The sequence below is a fragment of the Asparagus officinalis genome, chromosome 5 (genome assembly GCF_001876935.1).
Source record: "Asparagus officinalis chromosome 5, Aspof.V1, whole genome shotgun sequence".
In the NCBI taxonomy this organism is placed as follows: Eukaryota; Viridiplantae; Streptophyta; class Magnoliopsida; order Asparagales; family Asparagaceae; genus Asparagus; species Asparagus officinalis.
Genome location: NC_033798.1, coordinates 58966239 through 58992633, shown reverse-complemented (window position 1 = coordinate 58992633; position 26395 = coordinate 58966239). Strand labels below are relative to the sequence as shown.

Sequence of the window (26395 nt, the reverse complement as noted above, 5' to 3'; positions counted from 1 at the left end):
TTTTAAAGACTTAGTGTCTTGCTGAGCGTCTTGCTGGGAAAGATTGTTTTGAGGACCTATCATCCTATTGAAGAGGATTGATGAGTTGATTGTCAGAGGTGTATTGTTAACGTGACAAGTTAGGAGTGATGCAAGCTGCATTCATACTCTGTGGGGTGATGATCGTCAGAAGTGTAATGTTATCTCGACGATGTGAAAGATTCGTTACTCTTAATCCTGTGGATTCCACGTAACCAACCCCCAGTCTTGATTAAGACTTAGCAGGGGAATAAAAAGGGGTAGACAAGGCACATCACCTAGTGGGGCACTATCCATGAAGTCGGAATAGAGGCACATCACCTGGTAGGCCATTATCTGATGAGTTTGACTATCAGAGGTAACTGTTAACGTGATAGTTTTGTGGACCCGTCATCCTACTTGAAGAGGATTAACAGAAGAATTTGGAGGAAACGGACTATCAGAGGTGACGGTTAACGTGATAGTTTTGGTGGACCCGCCATCCTACTTGAAAAGGATTGGTGGGGGAATTTGGAGAAACTAGACTATCAGAGGTAACTGTTAACGTGATAGTTTTTTTGTAGACCCGTCATCCTACTTGAAGAGGATTGGTGGGGGAATTTGGAGAAACTAGACTATCAAAGGTGACGATTAACGTGATAGTTTTAGTGGACCCGCCATCCTACTTGAAGAGGATTGGTGGGGGAATTTGGAGGAAAAGGACTATCAGAAGTGATCATTAACGTGATAGTTGTGGTGGACCCGCCAACTTGATAGTTTTGACAGATTTCGTGGTTGACAGAGGTATTCTATTGAACATGACAACTCAGAAAATTTGTTACTCATAATTCAATGAACTACAAATAAACCAACCCCCAGTCTTGAACAAGTGCAGAGGGAAAAAGGGTAGACATGGCACATCGCCTAACGGGCCACTATCTAATTAGGTTGACTATCAGAGGTAATTGTTAACGTAATAGTTGTTGGACCTGCCATCCTACTGAAGAGGATTAGCTTCCGTAGCCGTGGTATCTTCCTCTTCTGACTGAGAAGATTGGATTTGGTCCGATTGTTCAGGAGAAGGTTGGGCTTGGTCCGATTGCTCAGGTTGATCCTGCCTACTTGGTTCTTCAGCTTTGATCCTGGCAATGATCTTTTGAGCCTGTTCGCCTTGAGAGATTAGTTGTTGCAAGTTGTGTCGACAGGTCTCCACTAAGGTAGATTGTGTCATACCAGTCGGACATCGCAGAACCATGTTTTGAAACCTTTTGACGAAGACTTTGACAGACTCCCTCTTCTTCTGCTTAGTGGCGAGAAGGGTATAGATGGAGACTTCTGTATCATCTTCAAAGAATCTTGATAGGAAGAGTCTCTCTAGATCCGTCCACTTTTGGATACATCCCACAGGTAGTTTCCTGAACCATTCAAAGGCAACTCCCTTGAGGGTGTCAATGAACAATCGAGCCAGTATGGCATCGTTTGATATCACATTCCCAGTCTGTGACTTGAAATGATAGATATGTTGGTTCGGTGATCCCGTGCCATCAAAAATTTGTAGCGTCGGGACTTCGAATTTTGGAGGATAAGGAGCCGCATCCCATTTAGCAGGATTGGGCATGACAACTCCCTCTTCTTGGAGCTCGCTTCTGTTAGAAATGGCATTGAGGCGGGCTTCCAATTCTTCCATTTTAGCAGATTGGAGATTCTGCTCGTTCTCAGTCTCTCTTCCTTCATCAGAGGAAGATTCCAGGTTGTGGGCTTCTTGATCAGAAGCCGTGTCATCAACCACTTTTCCCTTCCCTTTGCTTGTGTGAGGTCGGGATGATGACGTTTTTCCTCTCCGGGAGGATTCTTGCCTGGGTGGCGAATCTGTCTTCTGAGATTTAGCCTTGTCTGTGACGAGTTGAGTCAACAAGGCCATGAGTTCATTGAGGGTCTTCTGCTGTAATTTGAGCATGGCGTCTTGCTCAGCAACCCTCTTTGAAAGATCTTCAGAATGTTCTGCCATGTGGGTGAAGCTCTCATGCCCAATGAAAGAGCTTGATGATTGAGACTCCGCAATGGCTGAGTGTTCGTCATCGGAATTAGTTCCTCTGGCTAACCTCCGATAGTTGACAGGGGGAATGGCTCCTGTTCGCGTCCGAGTGCGTCGGTAGATCCCTTCAAACTCGTTAGCGATTTCTCTGACGGTCAGCGAACGACTTGTCTCTGAGTAATCGGAATTAGGACTTGAGGCTTTCCCTCTTCCGCTCACATTGATAGTGACTTCAGGATACTCGGTCTCTGGAGACTTCTTCCTGTGAGAACGTCGTCGTTGGTTGGGCAAAACAACATTCGTAAATTGGATGAACACCAACAGTTGGGCCGCATATGAGCAGCATATGAGCAGCATTGATATTCCGAGAGGACCGTAGGAATGACTTGTTGCATCGGTCTTTCTCTCGATATGAACTCTCTCAAATCTGTTGTGAAGATTCGAGGAGAACTACTAACAGATCGTGAGGTTTGAATTGGAACCCCCAGTCCATGATTGGACAAGACTGGCTCTTGGTGAACATGGATCTGGTTGAGATGCCTTGAATCCATGAACTTCTTATATCCGTCCCTCAACCTAGTCACGCTACACAGAGTATTCGGGCAGCGCCCCGAAGCTCCACGGTATACACCAGGTTCCATATTGAATTTCTTTGCATGAATGCATGCCTGAGCTCCAGGTTTGGCTGGTGAAACGCAGTCTTGAAGTCTGCATTTTGGTTCTGAAACGCATATTTGAGAGTTGCATTCATTTTGTGGAACGCGCCCATGAGGGTTGCGTTCATTTTGTGGAACGCGCCCCTGAGGGTTGCGCTCAGTCTTCTTCACACAGAGCCTATGTTTGTGCTCATAGACGCGATACTTGCATTCTGAAATAGAAACGCAGGGCATAGGGTCGCGTTTAGGCTCACAAAGAAACGCAGGGCATAGGGTCGCGTTTAGGCTCACAAACACGAAGCTCGTGTTGACTTGAGGATCGATATACTCGGAGATGTGCTCGTCGTAGGGATCTCCTCCTGCGTCGAGCGGCATTCTTCCTAGCCTGCTTCAAGGCCTTTGTCTCCTCAATGGACATCTTTCGACCCGATACCCATCTCTTGGCGCGGGTTTGGCTGAAGCTGAGCCCACTCCATCGGGGGAGGGGCTGTCCGAGCAGTCTTCCTTAGGCGGTTCGGCTGCAATTGGAGCAGTTGGAGCTTTAGTCTCTTTGGAGACTTTGTGGATCTTGCGCATAGCCTTGGGGCTAAGGGATCCGGAGGAGATAGCCTCCTCAAACTTGGCTTGATCAAACTCTACCACGAGAGTTTCGACGGTTGTTCCAGTGAGATGAACATCGAATTGCGCCACCACTTCTTCATCACAGAAGCTTCTCCCTAGCGGAGTCGCCATCTTTTGTTTGTGGGAAAATTTGTAGTAAAAAGACAATGAAGGAAAATTTGATTTGTATTCCTTTAATCTCAGTTACAATTGGATTTCCTGATTACAAAAGAGAAGAGAATGATCTGGATTCTCCCCTTTGTTTAATTCTGGGTTCTTCACAGTGGCGATGAGATGCCTCCCTTGAATGCTCGCGTCGAGTTTGCTTCTCGTTGACGATCCGACGTCTTGTTTTACTGGAACATGATCTTCTCCTCACGATTTGACGTTATGGAGAACTCTGAACGAGTTTGAAACTCTATGAAAGAGTTGATTTAACCGAAAGTCGGTTATAAGACAAGGATGAAGAAGATCTTGTTGCCGATCTCCAAAGCTCCAGAAATGCTCTAAGGATCCTGTTGACGAGCCAAGAAGTTCCAACAGACCGACCCGAAAGATCCAGCCGATGGAAGATCAGAAGGAATGGATGATCTGGGATTTTCTGAGATTTTAGATTTGAAAGGAAAGATGTTTTCAAAGTAGACTGCATCTCTTGCTTCAATGATGGTATTGTTGGATATGTCACTGATTTCAGATTTGATGACTAAAAATCTGTTAACATTGCTATCAAGTGCATATCCAATAAAAGCAGCATCTACAGTCTTAGAACCAATTTTTCTCTTCTTAGGTTCGGGAATAGCTACTTTAGCCAAGCAACCCCAAACCCGGAAGAAATTTAGATTAGGAGATCTCCCCTTCCAATATTCATAAGGAGTTGTATCGGAATATTTCTGGGGAATCCTATTGAGAATGAAGCAAGCAGAAAGAAGAGCTTCACCCCAGAGATTTTCAGGTGCTCCTGAACTGAGTAACATACAGTTCACCATGTCCATTAGGGTTCTATTCTTTCGTTCAGCTACCCCGTTAGACTGTGGTGTATAGGGAGCAGTAACCTCATGAATAATACCGTGTTCTTGGCAATATTCAGTCATATGATTTGAGGTATACTCCCCCCCACGATCAGATCTTAGAATCTTGATCTTCCTGTCAAGTTGGTTCTCAGATTCAGCTTTGAACACCTTAAACCTATCTAAGACTTCATCTTTAGTTTTGAGAAGATAGGTGTAACAATATCTGGAGTGATCGTCTATAAAAGTCACAAAATATCTCCTACCCCCTCGGGTGAGAACTCGGTTAGAGTCACACACATCACTATGAATTAATTCGAGGGGTTCAGAGTTTCTAGTTATAGACTTGAAGGGTTTTTTAGTGTGTTTCCCTTGAACACAGATTTCACATTTAGATGAGGGATCATGAGAAGATTTAGGAATGAGGTTTAATTTACTCATTCTCTGCAAGGTTTGGAAATTGACATGTCCAAGTCGTCCATGCCAAACATCACAAGACTCAACAATTTGAATAACAGAAGACTCAGAAATTTCATTAGAACTGGAATTGATTACATTGAGTTTGAAAAGGCCATTACAGATAAAACCTTTTCCTATGAAAACATTACTCTTTGTAATCACAAATTTGTTGGATTCTTTTACAATCCTATAACCATCTCTAAGAAGAAGAGATTCACTAATCAGATTGCGACGGAGAGAAGGAACATGATAAACACCTTGCAGATGAAGAACTTTCCCAGAAGTCATGGTGAGCTCTATATGTCCACTTCCTATTATTGATTTAGCGGAGTCATCTGCTAAGCTTATGCTTCCTCCACATGATTCGTGATAATTTGAAAACCAAGAGCGGTCATTACAGACGTGGATATTTGCTCCGGAATCCAAATACCAATCATTGGAAGAAGTTAGAGAATTTACAAGATGAGATGAAGAGGCTAACCTGAAGGAGGTTGGATTCATTTCAATCATATTAACTTTGTTGGATCCATTTCCTTTAGGGGCAGGTTTGGCCGGTTCCTTCTTCCGAAAGAAACAGTTGTGAGCCATGTGGTTGGTTCTATCACAGACAAAGCAGAACTTCTCATCAGACTTATGGCTGGAAGAATTGGGATTTGGTTTGAAGGAGGATTTGTTGAAAGATTGTTGATTTTTCTTGAATTTCTTCCCTTTGGGTTTGAAATTCTTAGATTTAGGCTTATCCTCTACCAAGTTTACTTTAGCTTTTGTTTCATTCTTGGTATTGGAATTTTGCCTATGCTGGTCTTCAATACGAATAGCCTTGAGGGCTTCAGTTAAGGTTAGATCTCATTGCTTGTGTCGGAGATCTCCAGCAAATCTAGACCAGGAGGGAGGAAGTTTATCAATCAAACAGGAAACTTTATAATCGTTAGTAAAAGTGTTTCCTTTTGATTGGAGATGACGGAGGAATCTAGGAATTCATGAATTTGTTCATTAATGGGCTTGTCATCAATCATCATGAACTTATTGAAGGAGGAGGAGATGAAACTCAGAATTCCGGTATCATCATAGCCATATTCTGCTTCAAGAGCATTCCATAGGTCTTTTGCACTTTTCAACTCATAATATATGTCATAAATGTTGTCCGTAAGTGAACTAAGGATCCTATGACAACAATGATAGTTGATTTCTTCTGGTTTCATAGAGCTAAAAAAGGAGCTAGCACCAGAACCAGAAGTGGAAGGAGCAGGTTGAGCAGGATCAGGAGTCAAAGGTTGAGAACCACTAGTAGATGACTCAGAAGTGTCAATAGCAGATAAAAGACCTAAGGTAGTGAGCCAGTATTTCATCTGATTAGCCCACCGTTTATAGTTAACACCGGTGAACTTCTCAGGTTTGACACTTTTTGAATGATCAGGAATTGCCATAAGTCCAATTCAAGTTTACTAGTCTAGGTAGATGTAATCTGATATAAAAAAGGATTTTGTCAATATTACTAGACCAGAAACTTAATTAAACCTGCTTTAAATCAAAAACTCTGAAAGTGAAAAGATAAAAGTTTTACTCGGGTAGTTTGGCCAGGTAAGGATAGTATTAGAGGTTGATCAAAGATCTATTAAGTACCTCATTTCTTGCAGAGCGCTTTACACAACCCTTAAACCTTGCCTTAGACACCAACTAATCCAAGAAAACTTGAACCGGTTCACTTAAAGATTTTCCTTAAACCTTGCCTTAGACACCAACTAATCCAAGAAAACTTGAACCGGTTCACTTAAAGATTTTTTTTGTTTATGACAGATACTGAAATTAAGCACAGAAGCAGCAAAGAAATTATATATATAATTTTTTTAAACTAATTTAGATGCCACAAATTAAAACAATTAACTAATACAACAAATAATTAAAATATATGAATATTCGGGTGAATAGTAATCCCGATAAACAGTAATTTTTTTTTACTTTTTTTTTAACTAATTAACTTAACAGCAAGAATATTTATTAATCTTCTAGATTGCTGTCAAAACAGGGATATAAAAATATAAAACAAATTAAAGAGTTAGAAAATTCAGGCCTGATTGGGAGCAGTCGTGATATCACTGCCCTAGAAGATTAAGGACCCGCCTATCGTCCTGGTGCAATTTGTCCTCTCTCCCCTAGCGGTAAAACCCCCCGGAATCGGCCGGCCTCTGCACTCGGGCATGAGTCACAGAGCTTATGCTCAGACGAAAACAGTTGCCCAGCAAATAAAAATATAAATATGTAGCTGAAATTTCTTGGAGGTATGAGAGTAGAGAAGAGAGTTTAGAAGTTTTCCTCTTCGTTGGTGTGCTTCTGAATGAGCTCCAAGCCTGCTTATATAGGTGAGGAGAAGTGTAACCCCCGCTGAATCCAAGGGACCGTTACGCACAAATCTTGCTTCCGTTACCTGCATGCAGCCGTTACAAAACGTGTAAAACGTGCAAAAATAAACGTGCGAGGCGTGGCGTGGCGAGGCGAGGCGTGGCGTGGCGTGCGCACGCGCGTGTGTGTGGTAGATATGCAAAGCCCACAAAACCCAAAACACTATTCAAAGCCCAATAAGGAGAGAACCATTATATACCCTTTACTATTCATCTCATTTTCTAATGTGGGACTATTCACAAAGGCAAAATTGTCTTTTCATGAACAAAGCTTCCAACAGTCCCCCCCCAAAAGGCAATATTGACTGAAAATTCAAAATAATAAATCAATAAATAAATCACAAAATAAATGTAGGTTGGGCAACCTTTCGTATCGTGAATTCGAGAAATGTAGCTTTCGGCTTTGAACCTTTCCTTAGTGAGTTCATCGCCACCTGAGGGACATAATGGACTAGGCCTTGAATTAGGCCCCTTGGATCAGGTATTGATAAAAACACACACAATACATTTTTATCTATTGAGCTAAGCGGGTTGAGCGTTAATCTTATAAAAAACCTACTCATGAGAGTTTCTAGGGGTCAGCCCTGCTCCCCCAACCGCGGCCATCACGGTTCCTCTCACGTAGGTAAGTCCTCAAAGGGTACTACAGCTGTTTATATAATACCCCCCACAATACACGCGTTGGACTTATTAAGAGTAAAACTCAGCCGAGCCAGCTGTATCATTAGAGCATCGTCATCATAGAGAGGGGGTAGTAGCAAATGCTACATAATGATATATAAATATATCTAGGTCGATGCTCCACACGAGAGTCACTTGTCCAGCTTGTTTCTACCACATTGAACCGACATTGGGACTACGTCTCCAAATAAGGGTTGGGTTGCCGCTGTCAGTGACCTCATTTATGGGCTTAACCCCATCTCCCTCGATGAATCCAAAACCACACTCCTGGATAATCCCTTAGTCAAAGGGTCAGCAAGATTTTTCTCAGACTTTACAAAGTCCAAGATCACAACTTTGCCTAATAGGCGTTGTACAGACTTATATCTTATTTGAATATGTCTGTTATGTTTTTTATTTACATGTACTTGCTTTAGAAGCTCTATGGTAGATCTAGAATCAGAGTGAATGGAAATAGGAGGAGAGGGTTTAGGGACCAAAGGAAGTTCAGATAGAAGATCTTTTAACCATTCGGCTTCTGTGCAAGTAGTATCAAGAGCAATCAGCTCAGATTCCATAGTGCTCCTGGCAATTATTGTTTGCTTACATGATTTCCAGGATACAGCAGCACCACCAAAAAGAAATACATATCCAGATATAGACTTTACACTGTTGGAATCCGTGACCCAGTTAGCGTCACTATACCCTTCTATAGCATCAGGGTAACCAGTATAAGTCAAGCAATAGCCAATTGTGCCTTTCAGATATTTAAATACTCTTTCTAAGGCAGTCTAATGATCTTTGCTAGGGTTGCTAGTATACCGACTCAGTCTCCCTACAGCATAAGCTATATCAGGTCTGGCACAGAGCTTATGCTCAGACGAAAACGGTTGCCCAAAAAATGAATATAAATATGTAGCCGAAATTTCTTGTAGGAATAAGAGTAGAGGAAGAAGAGAGCTTAGAAGATGTTCTTCTCTTCGTTGGTGTGTTTCTGAATGAGCTCCAAGCCTGCTTTTATAGGTGATGAGAGGTGTAACCCCCGCTGAATCCAAGGGACCGTTACGCACAAGTTTTGCTTCCGTTACCCGCATGCAGCCGTTACAGAACGTGTAAAACATGCGAAAATAAAAGCTTGAGAAGCAAAAAGGTGTGCGTGTGCGGTGCGACGTGGCGCGCGTGCGAGCGCGTGTGTGGTAGATATGCAAAGCCCACAAAACCCAAAACACTATTCAAAGCCCAATAAGGAGAGAACCATTATATACCCTTTACTATTCATCTCATTTTCCAATGTGGGACTATTCACAAATGCAAAATTGTCTTTTCATGAACAAAGCTTCCAACATACTTATCGTTGGATTAGTGAATCAGAAGACGATGAAGACGATGAAGAGTGATAGTTTAAAATTATATAGGGGAGAGAATGTCATATTTTTTAAAAAGTTTCATGAGTTAATCTATATATAATTTATAAAAAAATCAAGAATTTGAGGTTTTTTCCCCTTTGCAAATAATTCACGCCTTGAAAAAAAGTACTGGCTTGTGATTATGGATCTCTTTGTCCATTCTTATTTTTCATCTTCTTTTTTGACTTATTCTATAAGAAGTCACAAGTATCATCTGTTTTCTCCGTAAAATCATCTGTCTTTAAGAAATGTATTGAAGCTACAAGATGTTTTCTAGAAAATTTCTAGAAAACCAATACCCTAACATCCCTACTTTTAGGGCAGTAAGATTGGGAAAATGATAATTAAGTATACCACAGTAAGTTTATTGTGCTCATAGACACAAAGAAACGGGGTACGTAAGAATTGATAATTTCTTTTCGTAATTTACAAGAAAAGGTCTTCTTTCTTGTGTAGTAGTACAAGAGTAGTATAACTTCTATGTACAATCATCACTACTCTTCTAACCTTTAACTCTTATCATACGTTTGAAGCTTTAGAATCTTGGATGGGGCTTCAATATGACATCAAAGTACATTTTTAAAGATGTCACTATGTTAGTCTATGTTTTTGATCTATGACAAGAATGCTTAATTTGTGAAGACATAAGAATATAAAATAATAATTCTCAATCTTTAATTGAACTTTAAAGTTTTGACATAGTGGGAGGGACCTCTAGTGCTACTTTTACGGTAAATTTCCCTATCCGTAAAGAGGATAGATTGGAAAGTTCACTAATTATCTGCAAATAGGATATCGATTTGGAGTAGAAAGGCAAAAGGAGCCCAACAATTTATGACTAATTTAGCCTAGCAGGCCACTCAAAATCCGAGCCTAAATGGGCCTAAATAGCCTAAATGGGCCTAAATGGCCCACATTCCGGTCCAAATTTCAGATTTATTCTTGGGTGTTTATGATATAAGACCCCCATATCTTCTTATTTCTAACAACCACCCTCACACCTTGATATGTCTAAATAACCGTCCAAATCATGTAAGTAGTTAAAAAGCCCTTTCGGTTAGAAGTAACACATATTGTCACCATCACTGTTAATTTTTTGTTTTGGATGGACCATTATGCCCTTGATGACAATAATGGTTAAATTGTATTCACCCCTTTTCTAAATAGCCTTCTCATTAGGGCTTGAGTTCTTGGGTTCTGACATTTGACGGGGGAGGGGGGAACGGAGAGGAGGATATATACTAGGATTTAAGGAGGCTGAGTTATTGAAGTTATTAAGACAACCTATTATTGTAATTTAACCAATATGGTTAAGGGCTAACCATGGTTGGGTAAGTCATTTGGATGGAAAACATCTATGAGGGACAACTTGCATGATTTGGGGAGGGGTGGGGGCCATTTAGAAATATCAAGATTTGGTGTTGTTATTTAGAAATAAGGAATTGGGGGTCTTATACATAAAAACCCTTTATTTTTTCGTCCGAAGCGCCGTGCTTTCATCCACTTCTAGGGTTTTTTCCTTCTTCAAAATATCCTCCCAATCTCACCATTTGATCTCTCTCTCTCTCTCTCTCTCTCTCTCTCTCAGCGAGTTCTTATCAATGGATGAATCGGGATCAGGTATCAAAATTCCCACAGATTTCATTTCATTTCTTTATTTTCGTTTTGAAGTATTGGGACCAATTGCTGAACCAAACTTAGATTTCTGAATAATGTATATTTTACCTCTATCTACTGATTATAGGTTGAAAAAGTTACTGCACAAATGGCTGATTTTTCCTGATTATTTATTTCTTTTTCTGTTGCTGCTTATTCTTATGTGAGAGTCTTATTCATGCTACTCTTTGTTTTTCCCTGTATTCGGGGGAATTTCTCAATATACATAGTAATGCTTATGAATTAAGAAATCAGAGATTAGATAATAAAATGATATAAGAAAAGTGGAAAACTTGCATGATGTTTTGTGGGAAAAACGGAAAATCCCTCTGTTTCTTCTCATGAGAAGAGAGATGGGGGCTTTTTTTTTGGCAAATGAATCACTTGATACCCATGTGATCCTGTTTGGTAGAAAATTCAAACGGAAGGATGAATGCATTAGTTTGAAAACTTCAGGGGCATATTCTGTCATTCATGTGCCTTGGAGGAATTCTCGGTAGTTTTTCCTAAGAAAATTGTTAGTAAAATTCAAATCCACCTGCGGTCTATATCATCCTATATCTTTCAGAAGTATGAGAAACCACTTCGATATTCATGGAACGTTGCATTTGTGCTCTTAAGATTCCTCTTTTATGCTCCCTTGATAGTTACTTAAATACATAAAAGCACATGTAGTAGTGGTTTTCATTCAATGAAATATAATCACATTGCTCTGAAATATATAAAGTGAAGCCTAATTGTTGAATAAATACAAGTAAATATATAGTAAATATTGAGTTTTTAAATAGGAACCACCTTCAAAATAGGGTGAGAATATGAAAACCTGCATGATGTTTTGTGGGAAAAACGGAAAATCCCTCTGTTTCTTCTCATGAGAAGAGAGATGGGGGCTTTTTTTTTGGCAAATGAATCACTTGATACCCATGTGATCCTGTTTGGTAGAAAATTCAAACGGAAGGATGAATGCATTAGTTTGAAAACTTCAGGGGCATATTCTGTCATTCATGTGCCTTGGAGGAATTCTCGGTAGTTTTTCCTAAGAAAATTGTTAGTAAAATTCAAATCCACCTGCGGTCTATATCATCCTATATCTTTCAGAAGTATGAGAAACCACTTCGATATTCATGGAACGTTGCATTTGTGCTCTTAAGATTCCTCTTTTATGCTCCCTTGATAGTTACTTAAATACATAAAAGCACATGTAGTAGTGGTTTTCATTCAATGAAATATAATCACATTGCTCTGAAATATATAAAGTGAAGCCTAATTGTTGAATAAATACAAGTAAATATATAGTAAATATTGAGTTTTTAAATAGGAACCACCTTCAAAATAGGGTGAGAATATGAAAACCTGCATGATGTTTTGTGGGAAAAACGGAAAATCCCTCTGTTTCTTCTCATGAGAAGAGAGATGGGGGCTTTTTTTTTGGCAAATGAATCACTTGATACCCATGTGATCCTGTTTGGTAGAAAATTCAAACGGAAGGATGAATGCATTAGTTTGAAAACTTCAGGGGCATATTCTGTCATTCATGTGCCTTGGAGGAATTCTCGGTAGTTTTTCCTAAGAAAATTGTTAGTAAAATTCAAATCCACCTGCGGTCTATATCATCCTATATCTTTCAGAAGTATGAGAAACCACTTCGATATTCATGGAACGTTGCATTTGTGCTCTTAAGATTCCTCTTTTATGCTCCCTTGATAGTTACTTAAATACATAAAAGCACATGTAGTAGTGGTTTTCATTTAATGAAATATAATCACATTGCTCTGAAATATATAAAGTGAAGCCTAATTGTTGAATAAATACAAGTAAATATATAGTAAATATTGAGTTTTTAAATAGGAACCACCTTCAAAATAGGGTGAGAATATGAAAACCTGCATGATGTTTTGTGGGAAAAACGGAAAATCCCTCTGTTTCTTCTCATGAGAAGAGAGATGGGGGCTTTTTTTTTGGCAAATGAATCACTTGATACCCATGTGATCCTGTTTGGTAGAAAATTCAAACGGAAGGATGAATGCATTAGTTTGAAAACTTCAGGGGCATATTCTGTCATTCATGTGCCTTGGAGGAATTCTCGGTAGTTTTTCCTAAGAAAATTGTTAGTAAAATTCAAATCCACCTGCGGTCTATATCATCCTATATCTTTCAGAAGTATGAGAAACCACTTCGATATTCATGGAACGTTGCATTTGTGCTCTTAAGATTCCTCTTTTATGCTCCCTTGATAGTTACTTAAATACATAAAAGCACATGTAGTAGTGGTTTTCATTCAATGAAATATAATCACATTGCTCTGAAATATATAAAGTGAAGCCTAATTGTTGAATAAATACAAGTAAATATATAGTAAATATTGAGTTTTTAAATAGGAACCACCTTCAAAATAGGGTGAGAATATGAAAACCACCTTTAAAGCTCAAGTAATATGGAAACCATCTTTAAATGGGGTTCCGATAACAATGAACCACCTTGACCCGTTTTCTGGTGATGTTCTGATTGAAATCCCTAAAACACCCTTGAAAAACACACATGCCCAAGCATGTGACATGTCTTCTTAGCCAAGTTGATATATTTTCTTGTGTTTTCTAAGGCATTTTGGGGATTTCAATCGGAATATTTCACCAAAAAAGAGGTCAAGGTAGTTGATTCTTATCGTAACCCCATTTTAAAGGTAGTTTCAGTATTAATTGGCCATTAAATATAGTTTTCATATTGTCACCATATTTTAAAGTTGGTTTTTATGAAGAAACCCATAAATATATATAACGAACTATATTTAGTCAAGAGGAGTGTTTTAAATATCGGATGTTGAGGGATGTGTCAAGCAGAAAATATCCATATGAGATGGTAGATATTGGGGATATATCAAGGATATTTAAATACGAATTTGGTCTAAATTAAGCTCTAATTCATCTTCATGGTTATTTACATATGCAGATATTAATTTGAGTTTAGAACTCAATGGAACCATAAAACAAAACCAATCATTTAATACAAATAAAAGCCCAAATTGACATAGCAACATTTCAGCTGATTTTTTGTGGATAAAATGTCACATGATATATCAGGACTTTCATGATATATTGCTCAAAAATTGCCAAAAAGAAGAAAAGGATATTGGGACAATGTCTTTTTGTGACAAGCTTTATAAAAGGATATATCGGCTGAGATATCGAAAATATAAGGGATATCTAAAACATTGGTTAAGAGTTATAAAGAATTTTTTCCATCTATGTTGAGTTATGCACTACAGTATCCTTTCTGTATGAAACATGCTTCTATGTGTACAGTTTCTTAATGCGCTTGAACAATTCATTTAACTTGATCTTTACCACATAAGTGTATGTGCATATGTGTCCATGCGCGCGTTTGCAAATGCACACGTTCCCATTTTTTGGAGACCACACATCCCGTGTCACAGACACAGTACCATATTGCTCTCTGTGTCCCCTGTTGGTAACTATACTAAGTCTACAACTTTGTGCATATGACTTGTAATGCCAGTAATGGGTTGGGTGATTTGGTTAGACTTTTTTAATTTTTTTTTTGTGAGTTAATGTTTTGAAATGTATTCTTACCAGCGGATTTCCTACGTCCTACTTTCAGAGTGAGTCTGTTTATTTATTTAGGCATTCACTTTCTAAGGGTCTAATGAGGACCTTTCTTTCTTCTTAACCTTTCTTATAGGCAAGGATGTGAAAGCACCTAACTTATTTGAGAGAATAAAGGAAGAGTTTGAAGCAATCACTCACAAGGAAAAGACCCATCACAAGGAAACTCATGGAAAGAGCAACGCCATTGATGAAGACACACCGATCGACAAAGTGAAAGGCCCTAGTGTTTTCGAACGAGCAAAGGAAGAAGTTGAGGCTCTTATCGAAACTGTACATCCAAAAAAAGTGCCGGATCATAAATCACACCCCGAGAAAGATACAGGTTGCTTGCCATCTCTTGGGAAAACGTTTGAGAACATTTGCTCGCCTTCAAATGAAAAGAAAGACTAAGCCTGCAGACTTCCGCAGATATGTCTGTTTGATATCTCCAAAATGTATTCTTGTGGTCTCTTTGATGACCATTTAACTTAATTATGAACAATAGTTATGTATCCGTGCGCATCTGCTCTTGCTAAATTCAGAATTTTCACTTTGAGGAGTTGGTACATCTTTTTCCAGTATTTGTTACACATGATCGTTATGAATTTAAGTCTGGTTGTCATCATCATCATATATCTATTTAGTCCAATGTGTTATTTATTTCTCCAAAACATTCTTCTTAAAGACCAAATTTTGATTTTGGTTTTCAAATGATGGGTTCATTGTGTGTAATTTGGATTTTGGTTCGTTTTGTAATGAGATGTTTACTTAAGTTGGTGACTGGAGCTGTGACTCTTATGTTCAATTTATGTATATTTTTTTCAGCTTTTATTTATTTAGCGTTAGGATTTCCTTGTTTACTACATATTTTGCACTTTGGAGAACGAATGGCGACCATATTTTTGTTGTAGAACTACCCACAAACCTTACTATCTGCAAAACTACTCCTCAAATTATCAATTTGGAAAAAAGCACCCTAAAATCAACAAATTATCAACTTGACAAGAAAAAATTTTACTACCTTGTAGTTACAAATATTAAGATGTGGTTACCAATTGTAGTTACAAATTAGCCTATAAAGTTGATGATTGATTGATTTGGAGGTTTCTTTCGCTAAAACTGATGATTTGATGGGTATTTTCGCAAATATTAAGATGTGGGATAGTTTTGGAAATACCCATGATTTAAGGGGTATATATGCAGTGAACCCTTCTAAACTAGCATAGTGCATGTGCTTTGCAAATGGATATATTTGTTTTATGTTTTGAATTTTATCATTAATTGGAAGATGGTAAACAATTAAAATTTTTAGTTATTATAAATGAAAGTTAATAGTAAACATCGTATAAGGAATCATATAAATAATTATTATTACTTATTCATAATTATTTAAACAATTAGCAATGTTAAATAATTGTTTGCATTTTAATATATTTTAATAGTTATAATAGTATAATCATAATTTAGGATAATTATAATAAAATAGTATTCTATCTTATAAATATTCTTTGTTATAATAATTATACATACTATAATTATAATACTAACTATAAAAAATTATATTGGTTCATTAAATTGATAAATTAGTCTATTATAATATTGTCAAATAGTTTATTTAGTATGTAGTATTAAATAATAACATAATTTTTAATTTAAGTAATATTGTAAAGTAGTTACACAATTTATATTATTGATTGCAGAATATTATAATTCTTAATAGAATTTAATAGTATATTATTTTATCATACTATTATTAAATAGTTAATAGTTTTATATTCATTACTAATTATAATTATGCATAGTAATTTATTTAATTTTTGTCTTGTAACTTTTAGTTATAATTAATATTTATTTATTTTATTTATAACTTATTATATAGTTGTACTTATTATTATAGTAGGTGGGGTGCACGTCCGTAGCAAGTGGTCAAATACATTGATTTTTTAATTTTTTTGGTTTATGTCTTTACTATGATTTGTTTGTTAAATATTTTATAGTTATCATATTATATATTGCACTAAATAAGATTAATTTTTTAAACATCTACTTGATAATGATAAGAAAGATTCTTTTTATTCTTGATCTACACTCCAATAACAAAATATTTTTAGAATTTTGACTGACGCAAGCAAATCCGAAGCTTTGAACACAAATAATCCATGATTAAAAAAGAATGAAACTTACTCTCACCTTATTTTAGATAACTCTTGCACATTCAAAGTAGACAAGGTAGACATAAAATTATTAAGATAAATGTACACATATAAAGAGTATCCTAAACTAACCAGTATACATGATATTAAGATACATGTATACATTGCCTATTTTTGGTTCAGATATTTGAAAATATAAATATCACACCTATCTTTTTTTAATATAACTTCTACAAATCCTTGCACGTGCATTTCTCCTAATAACTTTTTTAATTAATTGTTTCTAGTTTAAATATGTTAAATTTTATAGTAATTGATTGGTAGATAAACAATTTAATCTTTCTTATCTTTGTTTTTTTTAAAAGAGAGAGAATCTGAAGTCAAAGATTGGATTGAATTATACTCTACACCTGACTGTTCACTTGAAATTAAGTTTCAAGCATATTTTTTCCTATTATATTTCCTGCCAATAAAAAAAAGGAAGAAAAATAAACAAATGAAAATGCTTTAGAACTTAAAATTTCGTTATATATAAAAATTAAAATTGTCTTTATTTAAAATTTAAATATTTCAATTTGTAACATATTTAAAATTAAGATGTGCAATCTAAATTGAAGAAATTCAATTTGACATGTGAACAAAGAGTCTTAAGATACAAGATCTATATTCTCGGGAAGAATTTCAATTTTAGCATGAGATATGATCGAATTTATTAAAGTTAAATGCAAAAATCAACTTCTAATTAAATTTGAGCATATGATATGATATGAAGTATCGATTTAATCGAATTTATCGAATTTATCGAATTTAAAAGGTAATACTGATAATGGAAAACTCACATTTTTCTAGAGAATATGATATGATATGAAGTATGATTTAAAATTTAAACATATATTCCAGTGATTGATAATTTTTTTTTGGAGAAGTAAGCAAATGCATAGTTAATAGTAGGTTATGGATAATTAGTGAATGATTAATTGGAGATCATAAACATAATTGAGACTTATAAACATTAAGAGGGGCAAAATAGGAAATTAAAATTTTTGACACCCCTATCCTCTATGTAAACCATGCACAAAAAGAACTCATGTTAAAAAAATTACCTTTCCTGGATCTTTTAGAAAGATTGATACCCCATCTACTCTTTATCTTCGGACAACGGTCGGAAGGCAACCACACCAATACAGCGAGAAGCCCCTGCATATCACCCCACGACTACGACATAAAGCACGAACTTGATCGAAGAAGGAAATGACAGATTTGTGAAGGTTTATGGTCTTTTTTCTCTGATCCACCCATCATGAAAACCCTATATCTACATACAAATGGCTTAGAGATAGAATCCTACAATCATTATTATTATAATTATCTTATGTCTAAGATAAGCCATTATCCACCCACTTATTTTGGTGTTTATCTCATAGATAACAAACATACTCCCGCTCACACAAATGAGTGGGTGTCATCCATTGCTTCCTGAGTCGATCCCCAAGCCGTTTGCTCTTTGAGTCAAAGTCTCCCTAAGAATTTCTTTCCTTTTTAAATCCTTGTCTATAATCGTTAGTACAGCATGGACCGTTGAGAACCTACAAGTGGGTAGCCTTACAACTAGATTCGTTATGACCGAAACAAGGATCTTCCTAAAGAAATTAAAATACACAAACAAAAGTGTAACTATGCAGTATCTCGTACTCTAGATCTGATCAACCATGTTTGCTAAAATACCTTCGATCCATCGGAGAAGCATACATGAACACCTAGGTTTGTCCTTGATTCATCATACTCTTAAAAACCTCACCCCTAGCGTAAATAAGAGTTGCACATGAGATACAATCAGGAGTGTTTGCGTCGGAAACAAATTTTATTGTAGAATTCATTATAACTTTTTATCGATTACAATGAATACAAAAGAGTGAGCATTTATGCTTTGTAAAACTACTCTTTACAACAAAACAAGATTACTAGTACTCGCTAGAAATACATGCAGGAACGTTGATCGTTCGCTGCTTGCGTGAGATCTTTGCCTGTGCCGGGGGTGCGTTAGCTTGTGGACAACCGAATCACTGATCCAAGTTGAATAGTGAAGAAGGCTTAAGGTCGATGTTTCATTTTAGAAATAAGGATAGAAGTGAATATCTTAGCAAAGTAAGATAAAACACTCTTCCCAAGATCCAGTCAAAACTTAGATTTCAAGGAAACGCCGAAGGCTCTTGGAAGTGCTTGAAATTTATGAAGACTCTCTCTCTTGCTCAACATTCACCAAATTGCTCAAGTCTCTGCCTTTCCTTGCTCTGGTATGTTTCGTCCTCCTTTGTCCTCGTGCATATAGGTGGCAGTGGGTTATTCATAACCCCTAGAGACTGTAACTGAAGGTTGAAGTCGAAAAGGAATTGTGTCACACCCTAGTTCCAAAATGTAATAGTTTGGAATGTGACTCGGCCGGCAATGTAACCATACGGTCACATTCACGCCCCTAGATCATCCTGTATATTAATATAAAACCAAAACTACACCATAGAGCATGTGATCAAGATAATAAAAGAAAACTGATAGATAAAGAAATATCTGAAAGTTCAGAGGTCTGTGAAAAGTCCACAACTATCCAAAATAGAAGAAAAGAAATCATTCATAGTCTGAAGATCCACAAGAGATTACAGGAAAATCTCAAGCAAATAACTACCCAAAACAAGTAAAATGGAGAACTGAATGGAATGAACGGTGATCACTGCCGATGAGTTTGCCCCTCGAAATACTCACGATCCTACGAGGAAAGAATAGTTACAGAGTTTGGGGCACACAAACCACAGGGGAGTCAGAAAACTCACAACAAGCATGTAAAATGAAGGAAATGTATGCGTGTAAGTGTAATGTGGCATGGATAAAGAAAAAAAATGAGAACTTAATTAAAGATGAAAAAAATTCTAATAATAGATATCAAACAAGGTTAAACATAAGACACACAAGCACATTATTATTATTTTAGATGTTATTTGAATTAGAGAAGAATATTTTATGTATATAAGTCGGTTTCCCGTAAACCGTCCCGGGAACACGGCTTCAAGTCAGGATGAACCCTTATTTCTTAAATATATATACCAGGATATCAAAAATGCGCACAAGCCCGCTTATATACATGTTATATTCTCCGTCTAATTCTCCTTTATTAAACCCCATGTTTGTCTGTTTAATCTAAGTAACTGTGCATGAAATGTTGTGCACTAACCACTCCTTTATTAAACCCCATGTTTGTCTGTTTAATCTAAGTAACTGTGCATGAAATGTTGTGCACTAACCACAGAGTTACCGTGGAACGGCCTAAGTAACTGTGCATGAAATGTTGTGCACTAACCACAGAGTTACCGTGGAACGGCTTCCGTAAAACTATAAAAAATAACCGTGACCCAAAACATATCCAATCAAGAGGGGTGCATCGTCTAGTCGATGCTATAATAATAGTAATAGCCAAGGAAAAATTTCATATCGGGGTATCGATATCGAGAACATAGTAATGCTATGAAAACACGTTTATAAATCATATTTTTGACGGAAGTCGTCTTCATGCACAATCTAGCCTTTTTGATGACTTTACTAATCAACACGGATTTCAACCACACAATCTATTTCAAAGTATAACAGAAATCCTCAGTATGTGCTACCAGTTCACTAAAAGGTTATTAGCTAAAACAAGTAAATAGAAGAATAACAAAAAAAAACTAGTCCAACCCAAAGCCCACTTGTAAGGCCCACTAAAAAAATGAAAACAATTTGAAGGTCACGGGATTTGAACTCCCGACCTACAGGTTATCCTCCAAAAATGCTAACAAATACAACTTCTTTGCACTAATCAAAAGAGTGATGATGTTTAACAAACAATTTACTACTAATGTTGTTTGTCTAGTGTTTGTGTATTTCTATTTATTGTATACAAATAACAAGTTGGAGGATGGATGGAATTGCGCATTCACAATCATATCCAATGGAGGTTGGCGGAATTATGGAGTGAAGCCTTACATTTCAAGTTGAAGATCCAAGTTCAAGCTTCATCCACAAGATTACCAAGAAGAGCTTATTAAAGATAGAGATCATAGCTTGGGTAATTTAGTTTAGGTGTTATATTATGTGTGTTAAGTACTTTAAGCTCAATATCATATACACACATTTTATTGGTTTCTATGTATATATATATATATATATTATATATAGTTATATATATATATGTACACATTTTAGATTTTGGTTTATCCACAAACAAAGTTTTTACAAGCATATAAATAAATATTTATATTCATACATCTTTGTTTTTATGTGGATAAGTTGGTTTGGTTTAATTTAATAGATATGAAACAAAAATATATTCATATACATGAGTTTTCACAAATGGGAAACTCAATTTGAGAAATTCTTTTTCTAACATATTTAATTTTATATTTATAAATGTTTTCCAAAGTTTTATCAATTTTAGAACTAATTTGTTATATTTATTTGAATTTACAAAATCAAGTTTTTAATAAGCTCATGTTCGTGCACATGTTCGTGCATATTTTTGCAAAACTGATGCGTTTTCACAATTGAGAAATGTGATTTGAAAAATTTCTTTGTTTACATGTTTATCATCATATATACAAATATTTACCTAAGTTTTACTAATTTTGGAGTTGTTTTGTTATTTTCAATTGAATTTACAAAACCGAGTTTTCAGCAGTTTTTTTAGAAACTATATATCTATGTTTAAACAGTTATTTCTCTCAACTGGGAAGTGATATTTCAGAAATTCTTTCTCTAACATGTTTATCTACATGTCTAAAACCTTTCCTCAAAATTTCATGATTTTTGGAGTTGATTTACTATTTTAATTGATTTTACAAAGTTAGATATATAAAATTCTAGAATCTGTCAAAAACCGCTACAGTCAACCGTACTACAGTATGGTCGACCGCCACGGTCGACCGTCTACAGTTCAGAGAGCAATTTTGTAGTTTTATTTCTCGCGGTCGACCGTCACGGTCGCCCGCCAAAGTTACCGTTGCACAGTAACGGTAACTTGCTGATTTTTGTTTTTAGTGGGTTTTTAGGGTTGTTTTCTTCTTCCCTATATATACCCCTTTGCAATAACTATTTTCTATAACTAAGAGATGTTTTAAACAAGTTTTTACAAGGGTTTAAGTTTATTTAAGTGTTTGTTTACAAAATTGGGTTTGTGAAGATTGTTTCACAAGAAGAGGAGATCAACTTGGGTTTGAGCTTTCAATTTCATCTCTCCATCTCTCTTGTTCTAGAGAAAATTTTCTAAACTCAATTCTAGCTTTGCATTTATATTTGTCATTGATTATTGTAGACGGTAAAAAATACCTCTATGGGCTCACAGGAAATTCGCCTACGAAAAAAGCTCGCACGCCCGGTTCTCTGGCACGGGCCTAAATCGCATGGACATTGCACATGCTCGATTCTAAATTCGCCTTACGGTCGGCTCGCCAGCACGAGTTAAGATCGATTAGGATGGCGGAAGTTCGCCTTTCACTCAACTCGCCTGCCCGAGTCCAGAGTCGAATCCGCCGGCAAACCCCAAGACCGTCAGTACAGCTGGGTATCCACTACCCCACGTGCTGAGATGGGCCTTCCCATCTCTCTCTCAACCTGAAGGGAGAGAGCGCAGTACCCCAGGACCGTCAAACGGCCGCTCGCAGTACGCGCAGCACGAAGGACTAGACAGGTGTCGAGTCAACCTGAGCATTCATAAATGCGACTCACCTCGGCTGTCTGAGCCGAGAGCTGGATCCGCCGGCACTCGGCAAGCTGGCTAGACCCACTCGAGTACTGTACACCTACTTCACCGCCTCTCCTGACCGGAAAGGAGAAAGCACCGTGCTCAAAGCACGCCGGGCGGTCACGCACAGTACAAGTGATCGGACAGACACTTCATCGATCTGCGAACTCATAAATGCGGTTCATTAATGCTGGTCAAATCCACTCGGATAGCAGTCGTTCGTTGCCTCACACACAAGAATGGGCCTTTCCATCGCAGGTGACAGGACATAGAGCACAAGCCCTAAGATGACGCACCTAATAACCTATGGTCGACACTCTACAGTGAGTCTTCTCTACACTTGCCGGTATGTTCGTCATACGTCTTCAAGACGCGACTGATCGAGCCATCGCGAGCTGTGTTCGTCGTGCCAGCACGGAAGAGGTATCGAAAAGACATCATCTTCGGTCGAATCGATCGTCCCCTACGCACGCTATGGGACGAATCTGAGGACGAAGACCCAGCGCCCCAGTTCTCGCAATACAGTCGAGTGGCGAAACGCATAATGAGCAACATGGGGTACGACCTCACTCGCTCAGAGGGCCTGAATTACGGCCGAGGGCGCAAGACGGTCATCAAACCCGCCTACGTCCCCAAAGGGAAGCCCTCAAATTACTTCAACAGGACTAGGAGAGGCTTAGGCTACTCCTCCTCCTCATCGGAGTGTTGTTTTTACGTCGACGAAGATTCCGATTACGCATGTTCAGGGGATCAGTCGTCAACAACCTCGGCCTGGGACTCCGACGTCAGCGTAAGGGATCTGTTCGATGGCCTTACAGTCAACATGGCTACAGTAGACCCCGCCGAAATGGCGAGGGACGAACAACTTCCACTTTACGACGAGACATGGGATCGCCATGTTAGCGCCCAGTGGAACAGTCGCTTCGAACAGCGCGAACCACCAACTGAAGACGAAGTCCTCCAGGTGAACATGGGTACCGAGGCGAATCCCAAACCCATATTCATCAGCGGCAGTCTGCCTCCTCAAGAAAAAGAGGATCTCATCGCCCTCGTACGGGAATACATTGACGTCTTCGCCTGGAATTACGAGGATATGCCTGGCCTGGATCCGCGGGTCGCCACGCATCGCCTCAACATCAGCCCTGACGCCAAGCCAGTCAAACAACAGCAGAGGCGGTTTCGCCCCCAAATCATGGAGGCGATCGAATCTGAAGTAAAGAAGCTGATCGAATCCGGCTTCATCAGAGAGGAGCAACACCCCGACTGGGTGGCGAATATTGTTCCAGTCTTGAAGAAGAACGGCAAGATCCGCATCTGCATCGACTTTAGGAACCTCAACGCCGCGTGCCCTAAAGACGAATTCCCTCTGCCCATCACGGATGTCATCATTGACAATACGTGCGGATTCGAGAGGATGTCCTTCATGGACGGCTTCTCGGGGTACAACCAAATCAAAATGCACCCCGAAGACGAGAAGCACACTGCATTCAGGACCCCCATGGGGGTGTACTGCTATACCGTCATGCCGTTCGGACTCAAGAACGCTGGCGCAACCTACCAACGAGCCATGAGCATGATCTTTCGAGATCATTTGCGAAAGACGGTCGAATGCTATGTGGACGACTTGGTCGTGAAGAGTCGCCACAAGGAGGATCACCTCCAAGACTTGAAGGCTATGTTCGAACTCATGAGGACTCATCAGCTCAAGATGAATCCTACCAAGTCATTCTTGGGAATGTCTAGCGGTAAATTCCTCGGTTTCGTCGTCACGACGAAAGGGATCCGAATTGATCCAGACAAGGTGCGAGCTATTCAAGAGCTCCAACCACCCCGAAATCTTAAAGAGCTGAGAGGCCTTCAAGGACGACTGGCTTATATCCGAAGATTCATCTCGAATCTCTCGGGCAAGTGCCAACCCTTCTCTAAGCTGATGAAGAAAGGTACCTCCTTCGTCTGGGATGAGCCATGCCAAAAGGCTTTTGAGGAGATCAAAGCTTATCTCTCAAATCCGCCTGTCCTTGCGGCGCCAATCTCAGGAAGGCCATTCCTCATATACATACGGGCTATGGAACATTCTCTGGGTGCCCTCTTGGCTCAGAACGATGATGCAGGCCACGAGCAGGGCATCTACTACCTGAGCAGAACCTTGCAGGGCGCCGAGCAACGGTACCCAATGGTCGAGAAGGAATGCCTAGCCTTGGTGTTCGCTATCCAAAAGATGCGGCACTACTTGGTTGGCCAAACCATCCATGTCATCTCCCGGATGAATCCCATTCGGGTCTTCATGACACAACCCGCAGCGCTAAACTGGCGCCTGGCCAGGTGGACGCTTCTGCTCTCTCAATACGATATTCATTTCATGCCGCAGAAATCAGTCAAGGGACAAGCCATATGCGATCTCATGGCTAGTCACCCGCTGGGGGAGAAGACCGATCTATTCGAAGATCTGCCGGATGAACCTCCCGAAGCCAATATGACTTCGTCGCCGGAGGTGTGGCAGATGTTCTTCGACGGTGCGTCCCGCGCAGGCGCGAGCGGCTCTATTTCTGCAGGAGTGGGAGTGGCCCTCACCTCCCCGCATGGTCACGTGTTTCCCCGGGCCTTTTCCTTGACGGAACCATGTACCAACAACGTAGCTGAGTATAACGCGTTGCTCATAGGGCTCGAGTTAGCCAAAGAGCTCGGGATAAAGCATCTGGAGGCTTATGGCGATTCGCAACTCATTGTCAAACAAATGAATACGAAGTCAGGAATGAAGATCTTATCCCGCTCCACCGAGCAGCGGTCAGACTAGTGGAGTCATTCGAGAGCTTCCGTATTGAGCACGTGCTCCGTTCAAAGAACACCCATGCGGATGCTCTCGCATCCTTGGCAGCTAACTTAGCCCAGCCTCCTGGAACGACCCAAAGGGTCGCTGTCGCCAGCCGAAAACTCTTTCGACCCAGAGACGTCCCAGAGGCGAACGCCACTCATCAAGCCTCGGGACAGCCAGATCAGGAAGACTGGCGTCTCCCGATCATCGATTATGTCTTATACGGCATGTTGCCTGAGGATTCGAAGGAACGAGAGTCGGTCCGACGACGTGCCTCACGGTTCTACTACGATTCAACCACTAAAACATTGTATCGCAGGTCATACGACGGCTTGCTACTTCGCTGTCTTTCAAAAGCGGAGGCGCAAGAAGCCGTACGCGAAGCACATGACGGCGTGTGCGGAGCTCATCAGCCCGGACCCAAGCTTTGGGATCGCTTACGAAGGATGGGCTACTTCTGGCCTGGGATGGTTACTGATGCAGTCGCTTATGCTAAGCGATGTTACGAATGCCAGATCCACGCCAACTACATACACCAGCCTCCTGAGGATCTACATCCGACGAGGGCATCTTGGCCCTTCGAGGCATGGGGGATGGACATAGTTGGGCCAATTTCTCCACCATCGGCGAAAGGCCATCGCTTCATCCTCGCGATCACCGACTATTTCTCTAAATGGGCAGAAGCCATCCCCTTAGGAGAAGTCAAGACTAGCGACGTGATCAAATTCATCAAGCACCATGTCATCTACCGATACGGCGTACCCCGGCGTATCATTCACGACAATGGCACGCAATTCGTTCTGCGACAAATTCCGGATACAGAACCTCTCGTCCACGGCCTACAACCCTTCAGCGAATGGTCTGGCCGAAGCTTTCAACAAGACGATCATCAAGATCCTGACCAAGTTGACTTCCACTAGCAAGCACGACTGGAATGAAAAGCTAGGCGAGAGCCTGTGGGCATATCGCACGACGGTTCGTACACCGACTGGCACCACGCCTTACTCGTTGGTATACGGCTGTGAAGCTGTACTACCATCATTAGAGATTCAGATTCCATCCCTCCGCGTTGCCCTAGCAGCGGGGATGACGACTGAGGAGAATCACCGACTTCGACTCGCGGAGCTCGAAGCATTGGACGACAAGCGACTGGAAGCTCAGCAGCACATCGAGTTTTACCAAGCTCGGA

At 39.4% G+C, this 26395-nt stretch overlaps 1 protein-coding gene across 1 annotated transcript; it reads left to right on the top strand.

Annotated features, from left to right (window-relative positions):
• Nucleotides 10692-15110, top strand: LOC109843561. Its single transcript, XM_020412500.1, has 2 exons — nt 10692-10839; nt 14572-15110. Exons 1-2 carry the CDS (start codon nt 10821-10823, stop codon nt 14886-14888), a joined length of 336 nt encoding a protein of 111 aa, XP_020268089.1. The 5' UTR covers nt 10692-10820; the 3' UTR covers nt 14889-15110.